Below are 16,008 nucleotides of genomic sequence, written 5' to 3'. Positions count from 1 at the left end.
CCGTGCCTCTCTGGGGAGATGCTGCTGGGAGGGCAAAGGCGTGAGCCAGGAGAAAGGACAGGCAGGGAAAATGCCTCTTGCTATCTATCCCTGCTGTGTAAAGGAGGAAAAATAGGCAAGAAATCATGGTAAAAACCATAAGTAAAGCTTCCCAAGGGTGGGATGTGAACTCCTAGCGATTTCTCCTGGTGAAAATCTCCCTCGGGCACTGGGCCTGGAAGGGTGAATGTTAGGACCACGGGTGGGATGAGTCTCCTGCTTATCTCGTGGGCAATGCCCCGAGCCTCTGGCAGAGACGGGTGGGTTTCGTATCTCATCCTGCAGCCTCTGCTCCTCGGTGATAGCAGAGCGCAGCCTGCCTCGCTCCGCCACCGGGACCCCTTGGCTGTGGGCTCAGCAGAGGGCTGCCTCCTGCCTCCAGCAGGGAGTTAGCAAGACAGAAAGCTCCCGATCACCCCGCAGCACCCAGCACAGCTCCATTTCCACCGGGCTCTCCCTGGGGGACCACCTCCAGCACCCCCCCTTTACCCTTTTCCCCCCCTTAACTCATCCTCCCCCCACCAGATCCCACCGGGGGTCTCTCGGGGGGCTTTCCCCGGAGCCTGTCGGGGGGCCCTGCCCCGGAGGGAGGCAGCTCCGGGGGCTCGGTGAGGCGACGAGGCCCGGCCCGCTCCGCCCCGTCCCCGCCCGCCGCCGCGCAGCCGCCGCCGCCGCAGAGCCCGGGGAGGCGCCGGGCAGGGGCCGGGGGAGGCCGAGGAGGGAGCGGGAGCAGCGGGGCCGCCGCCGCCTCGGGGGGGGGCCAGGTAGGGCCGGGGGTCCCCGGGGGTCCTTGGGGTGCCGGGAGGGGTTGAGGGGGGCTCGCTCCTTGCTGCTAACGGGGTCGGAGGTTTCCTTACGTAACGCGCAGCGGCCTCGGGGGGAGTCCCCCGGGGGACCGGGGGGGGGGGGACCGGGGGCAGCGATCGTCCCTTCCCCGCAGCCCCCGGCCTTGGGGAGGGATCCCCGGTGGGTGGGGGGAGAGGTTCGGCCTGGCTCGGGGCAGCTGTTCCAGAAATTAATTAATAAATTAATAAAAACCGGCAGGCACCGGGCGGAGCAGAGCTGACTCATCCCCTCTGCCGGGGGCTCTCTCCATCCCCTTCCCGTCCCCGGGGTCAGGGTGGCTGCCAAATTGCATCCCGACCCCTTCCCAAAAGGGCCTTCGGGTGCTGGTCGGGCCTGGGGACATCTCTGTCGGCTGCAGGGCAGCAGGAGCAGAGCCCTCAGTATCCCCCGGTGCCCTCCAGTACCCCCAGTGTCCCCCAGTGCCCCCAGTATCCTACCAGTGACCCCCAGCGGGACGCAGCCTCACCCAGGGGCTGCAGGGCTGGGTGGTTAACCTGGGCTCGTAACTTGGGGCTGAAGGAACTTGGTTCCTTGTTCTCCCTTTGCAGTTTTCCCAACTCCAGCAGCTACTGCAGGCTGCAGCATCCCCCAGCCGTGTTTAATTGCTGTTTCTGTGCGATAGCTTAATGAGGGGTTTCGGTACAACGCTGTTCTGAACTTGCACCCACGCAATTAACAGCAGGCTCTTTCTTTCTTTAGTTCTGTAAATATTGGTTTAGGCTAAATCACAATATTTGTATTTGCTTTGAAGGGTTTTATCTCCTCTGTGCTCCAGCATTTATTGGGTGACAGATAATATTGCATAAATCAATCGCTGAAAAGTAAATCTGCTCTGTCATGTGTGGTTCGAGAGCAGGAGGGCTCTGATCCTACAGGTGTTGGTAGCTTGGCTGTGAAATGACACTGCCCAGGCTGGGGGGCAAAAAGGTGCTTAAAAGCATGCCAAGGGATAATTTTTCAGTCTATAGAGGAGATAAATAGGGAATGATCAGATTTGGGGATCTTGAGGCAAAAGACCCTCACATGCTTTCTCTCCTCATGCGCAGTGCAGCTGGCTTCATCACCTGATGGTTTATTAGGAAAAATGTGACAGGAGTAAGGTTAAATCCAACCTTTCTATTTTCTAAGCCTTGAATCTGATAGACTCCTATTGTCTTCGTGGCAGTTGAACCTGCCATTGATTTTATTCTTATCTTAAATTTTTATATAGCTCCTCCCTCTCACATAAGTATCATAAAGTTGGTAAGTCTGGGTAGGGACATGACACATCTGAGAGCTGCCAGTCTCAGAGGTGGACCTGCCTTTGGTCGCAGCCAGTCCTTGTTCTCAAAGGGCGCCCCGGCTGCCTGCTGAGCCCATTTGGATGTCAAACCACAGAGCTGCGTGGCCAAAAACTTTGCCGTCTGTGTCACTGGGAAATATTTAAATTGAGCCTGATGGCACTGCCTCGTATTGAATGAAATCTTTGCTAGGGCTGGCTCTGGGGTCCTACAGCTCCAGAGGAAGCTTCCCATTTCCTCCCTGCGTGGTTACAGCCCAGCACTCACCAAGGTGCTGCTCACAGCCATGCTTCGAGCTGACTGCTCTGCTCAGGCTTCCTGAACCCAACCCCGCAGTACTTCAGTGTGACTTGTGCTACAGTGTTTCCCACTCAAGAAAATCAAAGTATTTTACCACTCGAACATACTATGTATCCTCTCCTTGGTCTGCTTGGTGTTGGAGCCGAGGTGTGCGGTCACTCTGAGGTATTTGCACAGTTGGGGAAGGAGGAGAGCAATGAATTCATCTCCGTCCCAACCTAATCTGAGTTAATGTGCTGAGATCCCACTGGTGAAAAGCAAGGGCACTTGGCCACGGCCATGCCTTGATCCTTTAAGGATTTGAATCCCTGTTAAGCATGCTTGTCTTACAACCCGCACTCACGCAGGATGTAATCAGTTTTGTTTTCCATCTGTTAAACAAGAGGCTTCTGATTAGGCCCTGCAAACAGAAATAATTATTTTTGTTCTTGCTGACAACAACAGCAAGGTTAACCACCACATGCATATTTCATCATGTTTTCCACACTCAGCATTTTTAAACACCTTGTTCCGTGCAGGTTACATGATTTGCCTTACAACAGGCAGGGATTTGGCTTTCAGTATTGTCCCTTAATTAGAGTAATTGCCTAAGTGGAGATCCAGGCATCTCCCACTGTCCTGTAGGCAGAGCCCAGCCTGCAGCCGTGCAGCCGCCTGCTCATGGGCCTGGCGAGCCCTGTGGAGACACACACATGCTACAAAACCCAAAGGAAAAATGTGCAGCAGTCAGTTTTCAAGAAAATATCTTGATTTTGCAAAGTGACTCCAAGGGGCTGCTGGCAAAATGGAGCTGGGAGGTTCCCAAAGGCGGCCAGCAGAGCAGTGCGGTACTGTCCAAAGCAATGCTTATCTGATTTTCAAATGGATCTTTAGCATTTTAAATTTTTGATGATGCTAAATGGAAATACCCGTCAGAGGGCACTCATGAGGCCGGGCTGCTGTGGCGGGGAAGAAGTGATTCCTGAACATCCCCCTCCGTGACCCACCCCACTGTGTCCTGGGCTTGGGGTCATCCCAGTGCCTCCTTAGCTCTGACTTCAAGGCAAGATCACCCAGCGGGCACAGAGCTCTGCTTTTGGTGGCTTCAACGAGGGGCAGGAGATCTACTTAAATCTGTTAATATTTGGTTTGTTCCTTTATTTATGTCTAAAGGTGGGTTTTGTGTTTCCAGAACCACATCTGACCAAGTGCTAAAATGGCTTCTCTTGCAGAGCGGTGCTTATAAACCTGAAATCCCAGCTTTCGTGTTTGCACAAAAAAATGAGATGTTTAGGTCTAATACAAGCATCTGCCACTTCTGTAGAATCCAGAATATATTGGGTATTTTTTTTGGTTTTGTTTTTAAGTCACCTATTTAGCTGCTTACATATCTGGGGCTGTAACTTATTGATGAACTGTAGCTGGAAGGAGAGGAGAGGAGAGAAGAGGAGAGGCCCTCCTCGTGCACCCAGGCGGTGTCCCCAGCTGAAGCTGCACCACACTCTGCACCCTGCTGTATGCTCTGAGAAGACCGTTTGCCTTGGTTCAGCCACCAGATCTGTTTTGTTCCCTCTAGGACAGGGATTCTTCACTTATGCAATAGCAATATCCTGCTCTGACAGGCAGCAGCTTGCTGGAGCGAGCGCTGGAGGCGCTGGGTGGCTGCTGCAGGGCCCTGGGTGCTGCTCGTGCAGGGTGCTGGGTGCTGGGAGCTGCCTCCTGGGGGGCTGCAGGGAGCACCCCCGGTGCTGGGAGCCAGCTCTTGGCGCTGGGGTGGGGAGGAATAGTTTTCTGCTGACATGGAACGGGCTGGAGCAAGGACTGGCAGGCAACTTTCGCAGCGTTTCCACTCTTATGTAATCAGCTCGTTGTTATGCCACATAACCAAAATGTTTGGGAATAGGGAATTACGGTGTGTCGAGAGGTGCTTTACGAGTACAGTTCCACTCCTTTGCTTTTTAAAAATGTATGGTGTCCTGTGTATAAAGACAGAAGGTGCACACCACTTCTGTTCATTGACTTGGCTTCCCTAGAACAAATTGTACTGGGATAAGAAAGTAGGTTTGCTTGGTTTGTTCCTCGCAGGATCACATTCTGCCCTCCACCTGCTATGAGATGGTTTTCTCAGTGGCAGCAAAACCAGATGCATTCGTATGGCATGCAGGAGGCCTCTGAGCTAGAGAGGTTGGGGCCTGCTGAATATAGGAAGCGAGGACCCACGGGGCAAAATGGGCATCGCTCCTGGCCCTGTGTGCTCACCATGTGGCATCCCCTCAGTCCCAGCTCTTCTCAGCCCCTTCAGATTTTCCCCGGCTGATGACCAGAAAAGCACTTTAAGGCCATCCACTAAGGAGAAATCTTAGCATGTTAACAGCAGCTCCAAAGTCAAAGAAAGCTGAAGGTGAAGAATGATTTTGCTAACATGAATGTTATCCATTTGCTGCTGTGAATTAGGGAGAGAGGTGTTAGTGATGCTCGATGCCTGTCCTGGCTGCGTTTCCTGGGGTCCTAACTCTTCCCATACATAGATTAGTTGCAAAAAGCAGGAGAAATGTTTCATATATATATTAAAGTTGTTTGTTCAGGCCATTCTACTGATAAGGGAACAAGAATTAACCCTTTAGAAAGTCACAGACTTTTTTTTTCATGTTTGTTCTGCAACCTGTTTCACAGAGGCAAGTGCACTCAACTCACTTATGCTGGCTAAAGAACGAAATCAAATCCAGCTACTTGTTGGAGCTACTTTCTTCAGGCTGTATTTAATTGATAGGTTGTGGGTAGAAGATAAAACTGTCCAAAACTTAGAAATTTGCCTTAAGTTGCTTTTTGCTGAAGTGAATTAAATAAACAAGTTTCTGAACATAGTAATAATCTCCCCCTCCCCGCTTTTTTCTCTCTCTTTTTTTTTTTTTTTTTTTTTTTTTTTTTTTCCCAGAAAATGGCTGTTCCACCTGCTTATGCTGATCTGGGCAAATCTGCCAGAGATGTTTTCACCAAAGGATATGGTAAATAAATCCCAAATAAGTTTGATCTTTCACTGTCTACCCGATTCCTGAAACTGCTATGATGTTACTGTTTTTCTCTGATAAACATTCCAGCCATTTCCTTAGAATCCAGAGAATTTTATATCCTAGTTTCACATTACCACTGCTGTCTGGAAAGGGAGGGTGATTTATTCCTGTTTTGACAAAATTCTTCATGTTCCCCATAGGTCTGTTGTCTGTTTCAAAGGAAAATTGAGTGTTGTATTTTGTCTGTTTCCCTCTGTCATGAATAGGGCCATTGATGTCAGCAATTTCCTTAGAAAAAGCTGCTGCTCGATATGAATAAGGACATTATTACCTAGTCTGGTCCCAGGGATATCACAGGTCAGCAGGACTAGTGCAGTCAGTGCTATCTGAAGGAAGTATGAACTGCATAAGCTGCTTCTTAAAAACCCATGGTTCAAAAGTTATACCCGGTTGTACTTTTTTTTTTTTTTTTTTTTTTTTAAAGTAGTTCACAGGAGATTTAGAAGGAAGCTTTGTGAAATAAATCAGAAATGCCTTTCAAATTAACATGTATATAATTCATGTTTTTTTTTTTTTTCTTATCTTCTAGGTTTTGGGTTAATAAAACTTGATTTGAAAACAAAATCCGAGAATGGACTGGTGAGTTTGGACAGGCCTCGAAACCCCAAACATGGCAGTGCTCCTGTGTTTTCTGGTTAAAAATAGAAATATGGATCCCTTACTCTCCCCTTATCGGTTTTCAGATACATTATAGCCCTGCAAGATACTTTGCACTTAGGACATAATGCTGCCATGAGGCCACACACACATGGGGGCAGTGGTACAGGCTCCCCCAGCTAGAAACACTCCCTGCCTCCACAGCACGAAAGGTTCTGCTCTCCCCGGGCTTTTTCTTCTGCCAAGGGTTTGATTTAGCTCAGGGCTAGCACGGGGCACAGCCCCCCGGGGGCTCTATTAAGGAGCATTTTGGAATAATGTTTTGCCCAAGGCTGATCAGTTTATGCACAGCTGCAATTAGTGACTTCTCCGTGCCCTGTGGTTGGAATATCAGCCAGTATAATTTCTAAATGAGCAACATGCTATTTTTCTTAGCAGCCACAAAACAAGCGTAGTGGCGATGTAATTGTGTGTTGGAGCTGATCTTTACAATACCTCTGTGAAGTATTTGCAGGCTTACAAGCTGACCCACAGGCACACCTTGTACGTCAGCTAGCTCTCAGACTAGCCCCTTGTTTTGTGTTAAAATGTTAAAAATGGTTTGTGACCATTCCTTAGCATGCAGTGCTCTTTCTCCCTGACACTGACATTTTTGTGTGTGTGTTGGTGTTAATGAATAACAAATGTGTTCTTAAGTCTTTTGAGAACGCTGAAGTGTTGGGTAGTATCCCAAATTATAATGACTAATGTTCTATGAGTATTTACCTGTATGCATATATACACACACATATCTACACAAATTTATATATATATATATATATTTTTTTTCTCTCTCTCTTTAGGAATTTACAAGCTCAGGTTCAGCAAACTCAGAAACGAGCAAAGTCAGTGGTAGTTTGGAAACCAAATACAGATGGGTGGAGTACGGACTGATGTTCACAGAAAAGTGGAACACTGACAACACGCTAGGCACTGAGATCACTCTAGAAGATCAGGTAATTTGGGGATCAAAAGGTCCAGTTTACATATTAATTTGTGACAATCTCTGATTATAAATCCTACCTGTGAATTTCTTTTCTGTACAGCTTGCACGAGGCCTCAAGCTGACCTTTGACTCCTCCTTCTCTCCTAACACTGGGTAAGAAGTTAGTAAGCTTGAGAGACAAAAAAAAAACCAAACAACTTTTTTTCTTAGTTTTAGTTTTCCAAAATACTGTTGTCCTTACTCCTTTTGTCCCAAAATGTCATGACATTTAATAATCTGCCTATGTATAAAGAAATCTTATATATCTGGTCTAAGTCTTAATAGTAACTATCCGTTTTTAAACCTAACCTATCGTAAACCAACTTTGAAATACAGTAACTTGGGAATTACAGTCAGAATCGGGGTGGGAAGGAATTGTTTGTGCCCCTTTGCTTATTTCTGGCCATGTCAGAAAATGAGTACTTAGCGACTGCCTGAATAAAAATGCCAGACAAGTCAGCTGTAATGCAAAGCTTAACAAGCTCCATGAGCCAGTTGGCCATGGCTCTAATAGGTCGACACAGTAATTGGGCTCGTTTCCCAAGCTGAATTTATCATCTGAATTCTTGCTGGCCACAGTGTGCTGTGGTGTTGGATGAGCATTGTGGACCCCGTGATTGGATGCCACATTTTATGTGGGCCAGAGGGATTAAGCAGCAGCTGTAGGGCTAGATGTTGGTTTATTTATTTTTTTTCTCCTGATTATCTTTTTGCAAGCAGTGCTGCCAGTGAGCCAAAATGGGCTGCACATGAGCTTCCCACTGCGGCATACTACATGGCAGGCTGCTGTGGTTTTGGTCCCAGTGGGGACTTCACCCTGCCTTGAATTTAGTGTTCTCCATTGTCGACTGCTCCCAGCCCTCTAGGTTAAATAGATATTTTTGTATTTGTTAAGCAGAATAATCTCTAGTTGTTGTTGATAATTATTTCTTAGCTGATATGGAAGCTGCAGTCAAGCTAATGCTGGTATTTTTGGCACTTCTGCTCTTTATTTATGATTTTGGAAGACATAAGAAATTTCCGAGACAGAAATAATAATAATAATAATAGAAATAATAATAGAAAAATCTCTGCACGGGTCTGATACAGCATGTTTTGCAGTTCCTGAAGACTGTTTTTGCTAGCTGCAGTGGAAGGTTGATGTGAAATTTCAAATCAGCCTGACTTTTCTGGAAAGATTTCAGTAAACGATTTGGCCAAAGAGAGAAGACACTTGTAAGAGAGAAAGAAAGGAAGAAACTGTTGCAGAGGAGTAGCTGAATGCACTAGACATAGCTGCAGCGTGAGAATCTGCTCCCTTGATGTGAGCAGACAGAAGGACACCTGAGCAAGCGCTGCCCTGGCCAATAGAATAAAAAGAAGCAAGTGACTCAGGAAAGTTTATTTCTGTGTTAACCTTCCTTATGGCTGTAACCATTAAACATTATAACACATCATAAGGAGAAAATGGGGTGTTAGAGCCACCGAAGCAGCCTGCTTCCTTAGCAGTGATTTCTGGACACAGTAAATGAAATTACCCAGTTAAACAGGATTGTCCAAAAACTTCGGCTGGTAGAAGACAACTGCTTTTGTCTGTGGCAAACCAGTAAACTATTACAGTTTCCATCATTTCCCTGTCTCTAACAAACTTCTAAAACATGAGATTACTTTGAGATGAGGATTAACTTCTGTCACCTCAAGTCTGATTTGCTGTGGTGCTGCTTGGCAGAACGCAGCTCAGAAAGGCACCACACTGCGTTTTACTGCTTGCAATTCACTGTAGATGAATTCTGTTTTTGCAAATGTGAAATATAAAAAGGGGACATATTGTGTGACTCTCCAGGTGTGTGTACTATTACACTGATTTAAAGTAACTGAGTTGGTTGAATTGCTGCCTGAGCAAGATACGAGATTCTTTCTTTTCTCTTTAGGAAAAAGAGTGCTAAAGTTAAGACAGGCTACAAGAGGGAACACATCAACATGGGCTGCGACATGGATTTTGATATTGCTGGTCCTTCAATACGTGGAGCGCTGGTGGTTGGCTATGAGGGGTGGTTGGCAGGTTACCAAATGACTTTTGAGACAGCCAAGTCTAGAGTAACCCAGAGCAACTTCGCTGTTGGCTATAAGACCGATGAATTCCAGCTTCATACTAATGTGTAAGTACTGGCAGATGGGCATTAAAAAGAATGTGAAAGGATTTTGATGCATTTAGGACAATGAAAGGCACAGAATTTCAGCACTTCTGATAGAGGGAGTGGTGGATTTGGCATTGCTTCTTCATTTAAGATGACAAACTGCATTTTTTAGCTACTTTAGCCTTTCTTTGAGTTATGTGGGGGAAGGAATGGAAGGAACTGGGACTCACTGAGCACCCAAGCACCCAGAGTCCCTCTCTCTAACAGATACAGATCTTTGGAAACTACTAGTGGATTTATAAAACAAGTGGGTTAAAAAAATATTTTTCATGGAAGTTGCAATAAAAACAAGGCCTCCCTTTTGTGCTTGTCAAAATCAAACGAAATGGTGGTTTGGTCTGGAGAAGAAGAGATTAATCACAGAATGAATAAGAACAGACAAAAGGGAATGAGTGGAAGAGATACGGACCGGGTTAGTTTCAGTACTGGAAGGGATATGGTGTAAAAGTTTGTTTTAGTGTTGTAACTCCTAAAACTCCTAATAACCTATTTATACTAGTGCTTATCTTTTCTGAATACATGGGAAACTAGGACTAAATTCCACGAAAACCTTAATTTTTCTGTCTCCTGTTCCTCTTAAAGAAGCAATTTATGCCTTTTGGGAAGATTTTTATTTCTTTATTTTTTTAAATTAGGCAATCCCTACTCCACCCCCCACCTCCTTTACCACTCCCTTGGGTAATTGCATATTTGCATGTAGCAGAGCTGTTGCAGGCTGTTCCCATTCCGGGGCTGAACAACTGTTCTGCTTTCCTGGAGCTGCTGCTTCAAAGGCTTTCTGTTCTGTTTCATGCTGTTTTGCAGAGATCTGGTTTAGGAAGCTCAAACTGCCTTGCAGAACAATTGAACCTTCGCGGCCCAGATGGCATGTTTGAAGGGTTGCCAAAGCACAAAAATGTGGGCAGAAATCTTTCATCAAAACAATATGCGGGGTCCCCTCACTCTGTAGTTATGAGCTATTCCTTTGAGCACAATGACTTCCACCTCTGTTATGCTGCAGCAGTTCAAAATGTTGTATTATTGGCTTTTGCTATAAAATACTACAATTACTATTAGTCTCGATTAAAACAACAGCAGAAAATAACTTCAGAACAGTACAGTAAGGTCCGAGCCCCTGCTGTTCTTCCTTGGACCCCACAATGATCTGCTTCTTAGGTCACCGTTACTGTCCGTGGATGAAGAATCATCTTCATGAGGACGCCTTGTTTGCTTACTTAATATTTGTACTCGACCACTTGATATGGCAAAACCATACATGTGTGATATGAATGGAAATCCTAATTACTGATTTTAATGGATTAGCTAGGTACTTTTGACATGTTTCAGCTTTGAAACGTGTCAGAGCTTTTGTAGAATCCAGGAAACAGTCGTGTTTGGAACTTGCATCACTGGTGTGCTCGGTCATTGTATCTAGCCAGTTCAGTGGTTCAAAAGGATGTTGTGGCAGAGTAGATAAATTAACTAGGTGGGGCTTGAAACATTGTCTTTTGTTCCTGGCTGTTCCACGGACCAGCCAGGGACTTGAGCAAGTTGCTTTCCCTTATGGTGCTTTAATATCTTCATTTCCATAGAGGACAATGTTTTTGATCTATGCATGAAAAGTGCTGTTACTATTACTAGAATTAAAAGAAGCTTTGATAATTTTTTTCTTATAATTTTTTAATAATACATGATAACTAAAGGGAGATAGGGCTGGATAATTTCTAGTTTTAAATATGATTTTCCTCACTTTTTGAGCATAGCTCAGACCGCCCCCCCTAATGTTGCAGGTCAAGACAGAGCTGTATGGGAACCTTGCACAAAATCTGCCTGTATAACCAGCTCTCCTCAGTCCTTTTTAATCCCTCCTTTTCTTGAGAGCCAAGCACATGCAGTTATATGTGAGCTTCAGTCTTATCTGAAGTAAGTATTGTAGCATTTTTCTGGAAGAATTGCTCTAACAGTTTAAAAAGCTGCTGCTATTGCTTGAATTTTAAATAGGCGTATCAGTATTGTTTGTGCAACTCTTGTGAACTAATGAACATTGTGATAAAGAAGTAAAAGTGGAGAGGTTTGAAATCTGCCCTTTTTTAATCAGTGAAAGTTTGGTATACTCTAATAATTGGAATCTGTTTATTTCATTATTTAGAAATATTTTAGAAGTATTTTATCTGCAAAGGTCTTCCCGTAGTGTAAGCCTCTTTTGTGCAATATGTTTGTATTCTCTTTTAAGAAAACGAGGTAAAATGGGAATTCAGATGCTCACTGGTTTCCTAGGACTGCAATACTTATTCAAATTATTTGCTTCTGCTTTTATGAGCTGGGTGCTCTAAGGTTTTGCATTTTATTTAGCACACTTTGCTCACTGTGTGACACTGGTGTAAGTAGTAACTGGAAGTTTTGCTACTCGGTAGCAGAAATTGAAGGCTTTCATCATTCAGCTGTTGGCTAGAGCTGTCTGCAAACCAAAATGAGTTTCATTTCAGTTTCTAGCACAGACTTCTATAACGCAGACATACCATAAGGGCCACGGCAAATGGTATTCATTTGCAAAAGCTGATAGACTTGGATGTTCAATTGGCATCTTCACTTCTGATACAGTTCATCTGTGTCTGGTAAAAGCACACTGATGAGGCACTGTTAGGATGACTCTCAGGCTCTGTGATTGGGGTACAGCCCTTTCGGGACACTAGGGAGATAAATGTCTGGGAAAATAATTATTTCATAGATATGCAGAGAAGAAAAAATGTCTTTATTACAAAGATTCCCATCTACAGAGAGGGGGAAATTGGAAACTGTCATCATTAGTCTATTTTTGATAGTTTGTTGTGGCTTTTTTTTTTCATACGCTGCTTGTTGAAATATTGTAACTATTGATGAATTTAAGCATTTACAAATGACTTCAAAACCAATCTGGCCAAATGTCTCTATCTTAGTTGTTATAGAGAGATTAAATGAGGTGTAAGTGAATGTTCTGCAAATTCAGATCCTACTGAAACATAGATGGTTGTTTGGGGATGCATTTTAAAACTAGACTAATATATTCCTTCCAGGAATGATGGAACGGAATTCGGAGGCTCCATTTACCAGAAGGTGAATGATAAACTGGAAACTGCTGTGAACCTTGCTTGGACAGCTGGTAACAGCAACACTCGCTTTGGAATAGCAGCCAAGTATCAGATTGACCCAGATGCCTCTTTTTCTGTGAGTGCTATATATGTGCATTTAAAAGCATTTGAAAGTAGGCTCTTGTAATGGAAATGTGAAGCAACCTTGCAACAATGAGTAAAGTACAGTTTTGATGCAATTCAGTGTTGTATAATTGGCACATACCCCTATTTGTTTAGCTTTGCACTGAATGAGAGCACGCCTATTGGATTTTCCTTGAAGCTGATACAAAATGTTTTATTGTATTATTGGGCACCATTCTGAGGATTTTTCAGTTATTATTAAAAAAAAAAAAAAATCAAAAACCAACAACAAGATTAGTTAACAAAAACCATGTCTGAAGCAATTGAAGTTTTGCTGAGATTTTGGTTTTAATTTATGGCAAAATTGACTCTAGATTTTATTTGATTCTTGTGATTTGAAACCTGAAATCATCTACCCGTTTAAAACGTATTGTGTAATTTTCAAATGGGAAGGACTTTAAAGAAAGATACCAAATTATTTACGTATGCAATTTTTTCCCTTTAAGGCTAAAGTGAACAACTCCAGCCTGATTGGACTAGGATACACTCAGACTTTAAAGCCAGGTATGTCTATGCAGAAATTCAGACATCAATAAATGATATTTCAGCCTTGAAATATCAGGGAGGTTTTTTTTGTGACATACTGTGATCTGTTTTGTAACATTGCTGTTCCATGTGGCAACCCAGTGGTGAACTTTTCCAGGGACTGCTCTGTTAACTGTGGATGTCTCTTGGAAACAGAATTGCCAAAAACCAGCACCCACTGACACCTCAGATAATCTTTTATGTTGATACAAAGTTTATCTCCAACCAAATGTTTCACAGATAAGAAAATGTATTTTTAGTACTTCCAGGGGTTTCCTATCACTGAGTTTCTTTGCTTTTAAATGTTACATTTTCAAGGTTTGCTGGTGCAGGAAGAGGACAACCTTAGAGCAGCATGGTTTGTTTTAGTGTAGTCTAAAAAATCTGCTGCCAGAATATCAACCAAGCAGATTGACAGAAGATTAATACAGTAGACAGGGCTCGGGCTTTTCATTCCCAGATTTTAAAGAGGTTTAGAAAAAAGAGCGTGTGTCAAGGTCCTGGTTTTTCATTATACCCAAACCTGAAATTAGATTAACCAGTATACCAGCAGCAGTGAACTGACTGAGGGTTTTAATTATTTGGGATGATAAAAAGCAGAGTCTAGCACTGTGGTTTGCTTATCCTAGCTTTCAGAATTCAGAGAGATTTTGTATCTGCAAATTATTTTACAAAGCTCAGTCCTCACATAGCTAATTGTCAAATTACATTAACCTGCTAAATGAGAGCAGCAACACAGACACTGCATTTACTGAATGTAAAGCTTATTCTGAGTTTTAACAGTTGTCTTTTCTGACTTTTCTCTATTTGCAGGTATCAAACTGACATTGTCAGCTTTGTTGGATGGCAAGAATGTCAATGCAGGTGGTCACAAACTTGGCCTAGGATTGGAATTTGAAGCATAAAAAGTGATTCTACAGTTGCTAATTTGAAAATACAGCATAGCTACCTTCAGAATATATTGTACCTTTCAATGTTTTATGTCTGGGATGCAAGTATTGCTAAGTATCAGTCCTGCTAGTCCTTCAAGACAGCTAAGCTTTAAAATGATGTTGTTTCAGAAATGGAGACAAAAAGTGTTAAAAAAAAAAATCCTAATTCCAGGCTTTTTGGGGGAATGTTATTGCCTATCACATCTGTCAGCTGCCACATGATAGGAAATAGGAAGGTGTTATTACCTTTACTAACATATTGACTGCACAAGGAATATGTTAATGTGGTATAATAATCGTGACTTCAAGAATTGCAGACCACTATATTGTACTGTTAATTCTGTAAGCAAAATGTTCCGACACTTTAAGATTTCAATTCACGATGGAATGTTCAAGCTTGTTTGAAAAGGGATTTTTTTATTTTTATTTTGTTGTGGGTATTTCATGAATGGTTGTCTTGTTTGGTTATCTTACACCTACAGCTGTCTCCAGAGTGCTTTAGGTTGTCCACCTTGTATAACTCCTTTGCAGAGGAGGTTTGATGTGATTCAGCCAATACAACTTGTCCTGTACTGTGGTTCCTTTCCCTTGCACTAAATGGAAAGCTTGTAAGACAGGGACATAATCAGGGAAGAGTCTTTGTAACTGTAATCACATAGTTGCGTCACTAAATTTAAAATGGAATTCTGTTTTATTACCACTTTTTTTTAGCAACTAAATGGGTACATTTTTAGAGTCTTCCATTTTGTGTGGAACTAGACCCCAAAGTGCTGTACTTGACACTACTAAAAATGGATAAAAAAACCCAACCCAAACCAACTTGAATAAAATATTGAAATGTCACCTTTCATTTTGTCTTTGTGTATTAATTGTGAAGACAAGTTCATGTACATGTATATTCTTGTCTCAGGAAGCAGATTGGCAATATCTTAGTGCATGTTTTTTCACATACATTAAAGAATTACCATTAAAGAACATATTTTTAAGGTTGGACTAGATGATCTTAGAGGTCTTTTCCAACCTGAATGATTCTATAAATTTGGTACGCTTATGGACTCAAAATGGGGAAAATCACCAAAATCTACAGAATATGAGAGGATGAATGACCATCAATTCTTTGGTCTTCAGAGTGTTTTTTGTTTGTTTTCCCAAAATGTTAAGAAAAATAAGGTTACTGTTCACCAAAGACTTTCTGCCTAGTCTTGACTACCTCGTGTGACAGGTAACTGTTGCCTAGGTGTGGAGAGTCTTAGAACATTCAAATGTAGCTGATAGGAAATAGAGTGCTTTTGCCTCAATACTTTTCTTTCTTCTTTTTTCCCTCTCTTTTCCCCTCTCTTCTTTCCACCTCTTTTCTTCTCTGTTTTTCTCCTCTTTTTCATTCCACAAAGACTAAGAATTTTCTCTGAACTTTCATGACAAATGGTTCATGGGACACTTGCTGCTGATAGTCAGAAAGCTGTTTCTTATGACACTGACTTTTTCAACCTGCATTCCTCAAAGAAAAAAATGCAATGAAGCCAGAATCCAGGAGTGATTTTCTAGTTCAATGAATGAAAAAACAAATAAAAAACACTTAATAGATCTAAGTTCCAGACATGACCATGCTCTTATCTTAGTGCTTAATTCTTGCTGTGCTCTGGCAGCCGTACATATGCATGTGTTTAGCTTTCAGAGAACACAAGATAATGTGACTTGTTTATCTTTCATGGCAGAACCCACCAAGCTGAATTACCTTCTATAAATGAATTGGTGAAAACAATGAACAGTTATCTGCTGGTATAAACTTCAGTCAATTTTCATTAAAACTTTTTATTTTAGCATATGTAAGGAATCAATTTAGGCGGTGTGCAGATGGTAAGAGACTGTGCACAGTAGGATGTGTTTGATGAGCCCATTAGGTTACGACATTTTGTGAGGCTTGTGTAGCTCCACCTTAGCAACAGCCAGCAAATTGTGCAACGCTTGTAGTCTTATCTTATCACAGGCTATTCCACGGTATTTCTGA

The 16,008-nt window shown here is 43.0% G+C and overlaps 1 protein-coding gene across 2 annotated transcripts; it reads left to right on the top strand.

Annotated features, from left to right (window-relative positions):
• The first annotated feature begins 661 nt into the window (after window positions 1–661).
• Window positions 662–14,843, top strand: VDAC1 (voltage dependent anion channel 1). 2 transcript variants are annotated; one of them, XM_068697947.1, is made up of 9 exons: window positions 662–803; window positions 5,380–5,449; window positions 6,045–6,094; window positions 6,955–7,107; window positions 7,198–7,250; window positions 9,047–9,274; window positions 12,346–12,496; window positions 12,990–13,047; window positions 13,882–14,843. In XM_068697947.1, exons 2-9 carry the CDS (start codon window positions 5,383–5,385, stop codon window positions 13,971–13,973), a joined length of 852 nt encoding a protein of 283 aa, XP_068554048.1. In that variant the 5' UTR covers window positions 662–803; window positions 5,380–5,382; the 3' UTR covers window positions 13,974–14,843. The 2 variants fall into 2 exon arrangements, with proteins under 2 accessions (XP_068554048.1, XP_068554050.1); XM_068697949.1 differs by having other exon boundaries at window positions 690–798; window positions 5,376–5,449.
• Window positions 14,844–16,008: the final 1,165 nt, after the last annotated feature.

Source organism: Anas acuta, chromosome 14 (assembly GCF_963932015.1).
Source record: "Anas acuta chromosome 14, bAnaAcu1.1, whole genome shotgun sequence".
Classification (NCBI taxonomy): domain Eukaryota; kingdom Metazoa; phylum Chordata; class Aves; order Anseriformes; family Anatidae; genus Anas; species Anas acuta.
The sequence above is the reverse complement of the archived record's forward strand: the minus strand, read 5'-3'. Positions and strand labels throughout refer to the sequence as shown.

What these genes read in the sequence shown, in the direction of transcription:
- VDAC1 (XM_068697947.1), top strand. Translation starts at nt 5,383, where the DNA reads ATGGCTGTTCCACCTGCTTATGCTGATCTGGGCAAATCTGCCAGAGAT. An exon ending in TCCTTCTCTCCTAACACTGG is followed by an intron (nt 7,251 to 9,046) that starts GTAAGAAGTTAG and finishes TTTTCTCTTTAG; the next exon opens with GAAAAAGAGTGCTAAAGTTA. An exon ending in ACCCAGATGCCTCTTTTTCT is followed by an intron (nt 12,497 to 12,989) that starts GTGAGTGCTATA and finishes TTTCCCTTTAAG; the next exon opens with GCTAAAGTGAACAACTCCAG.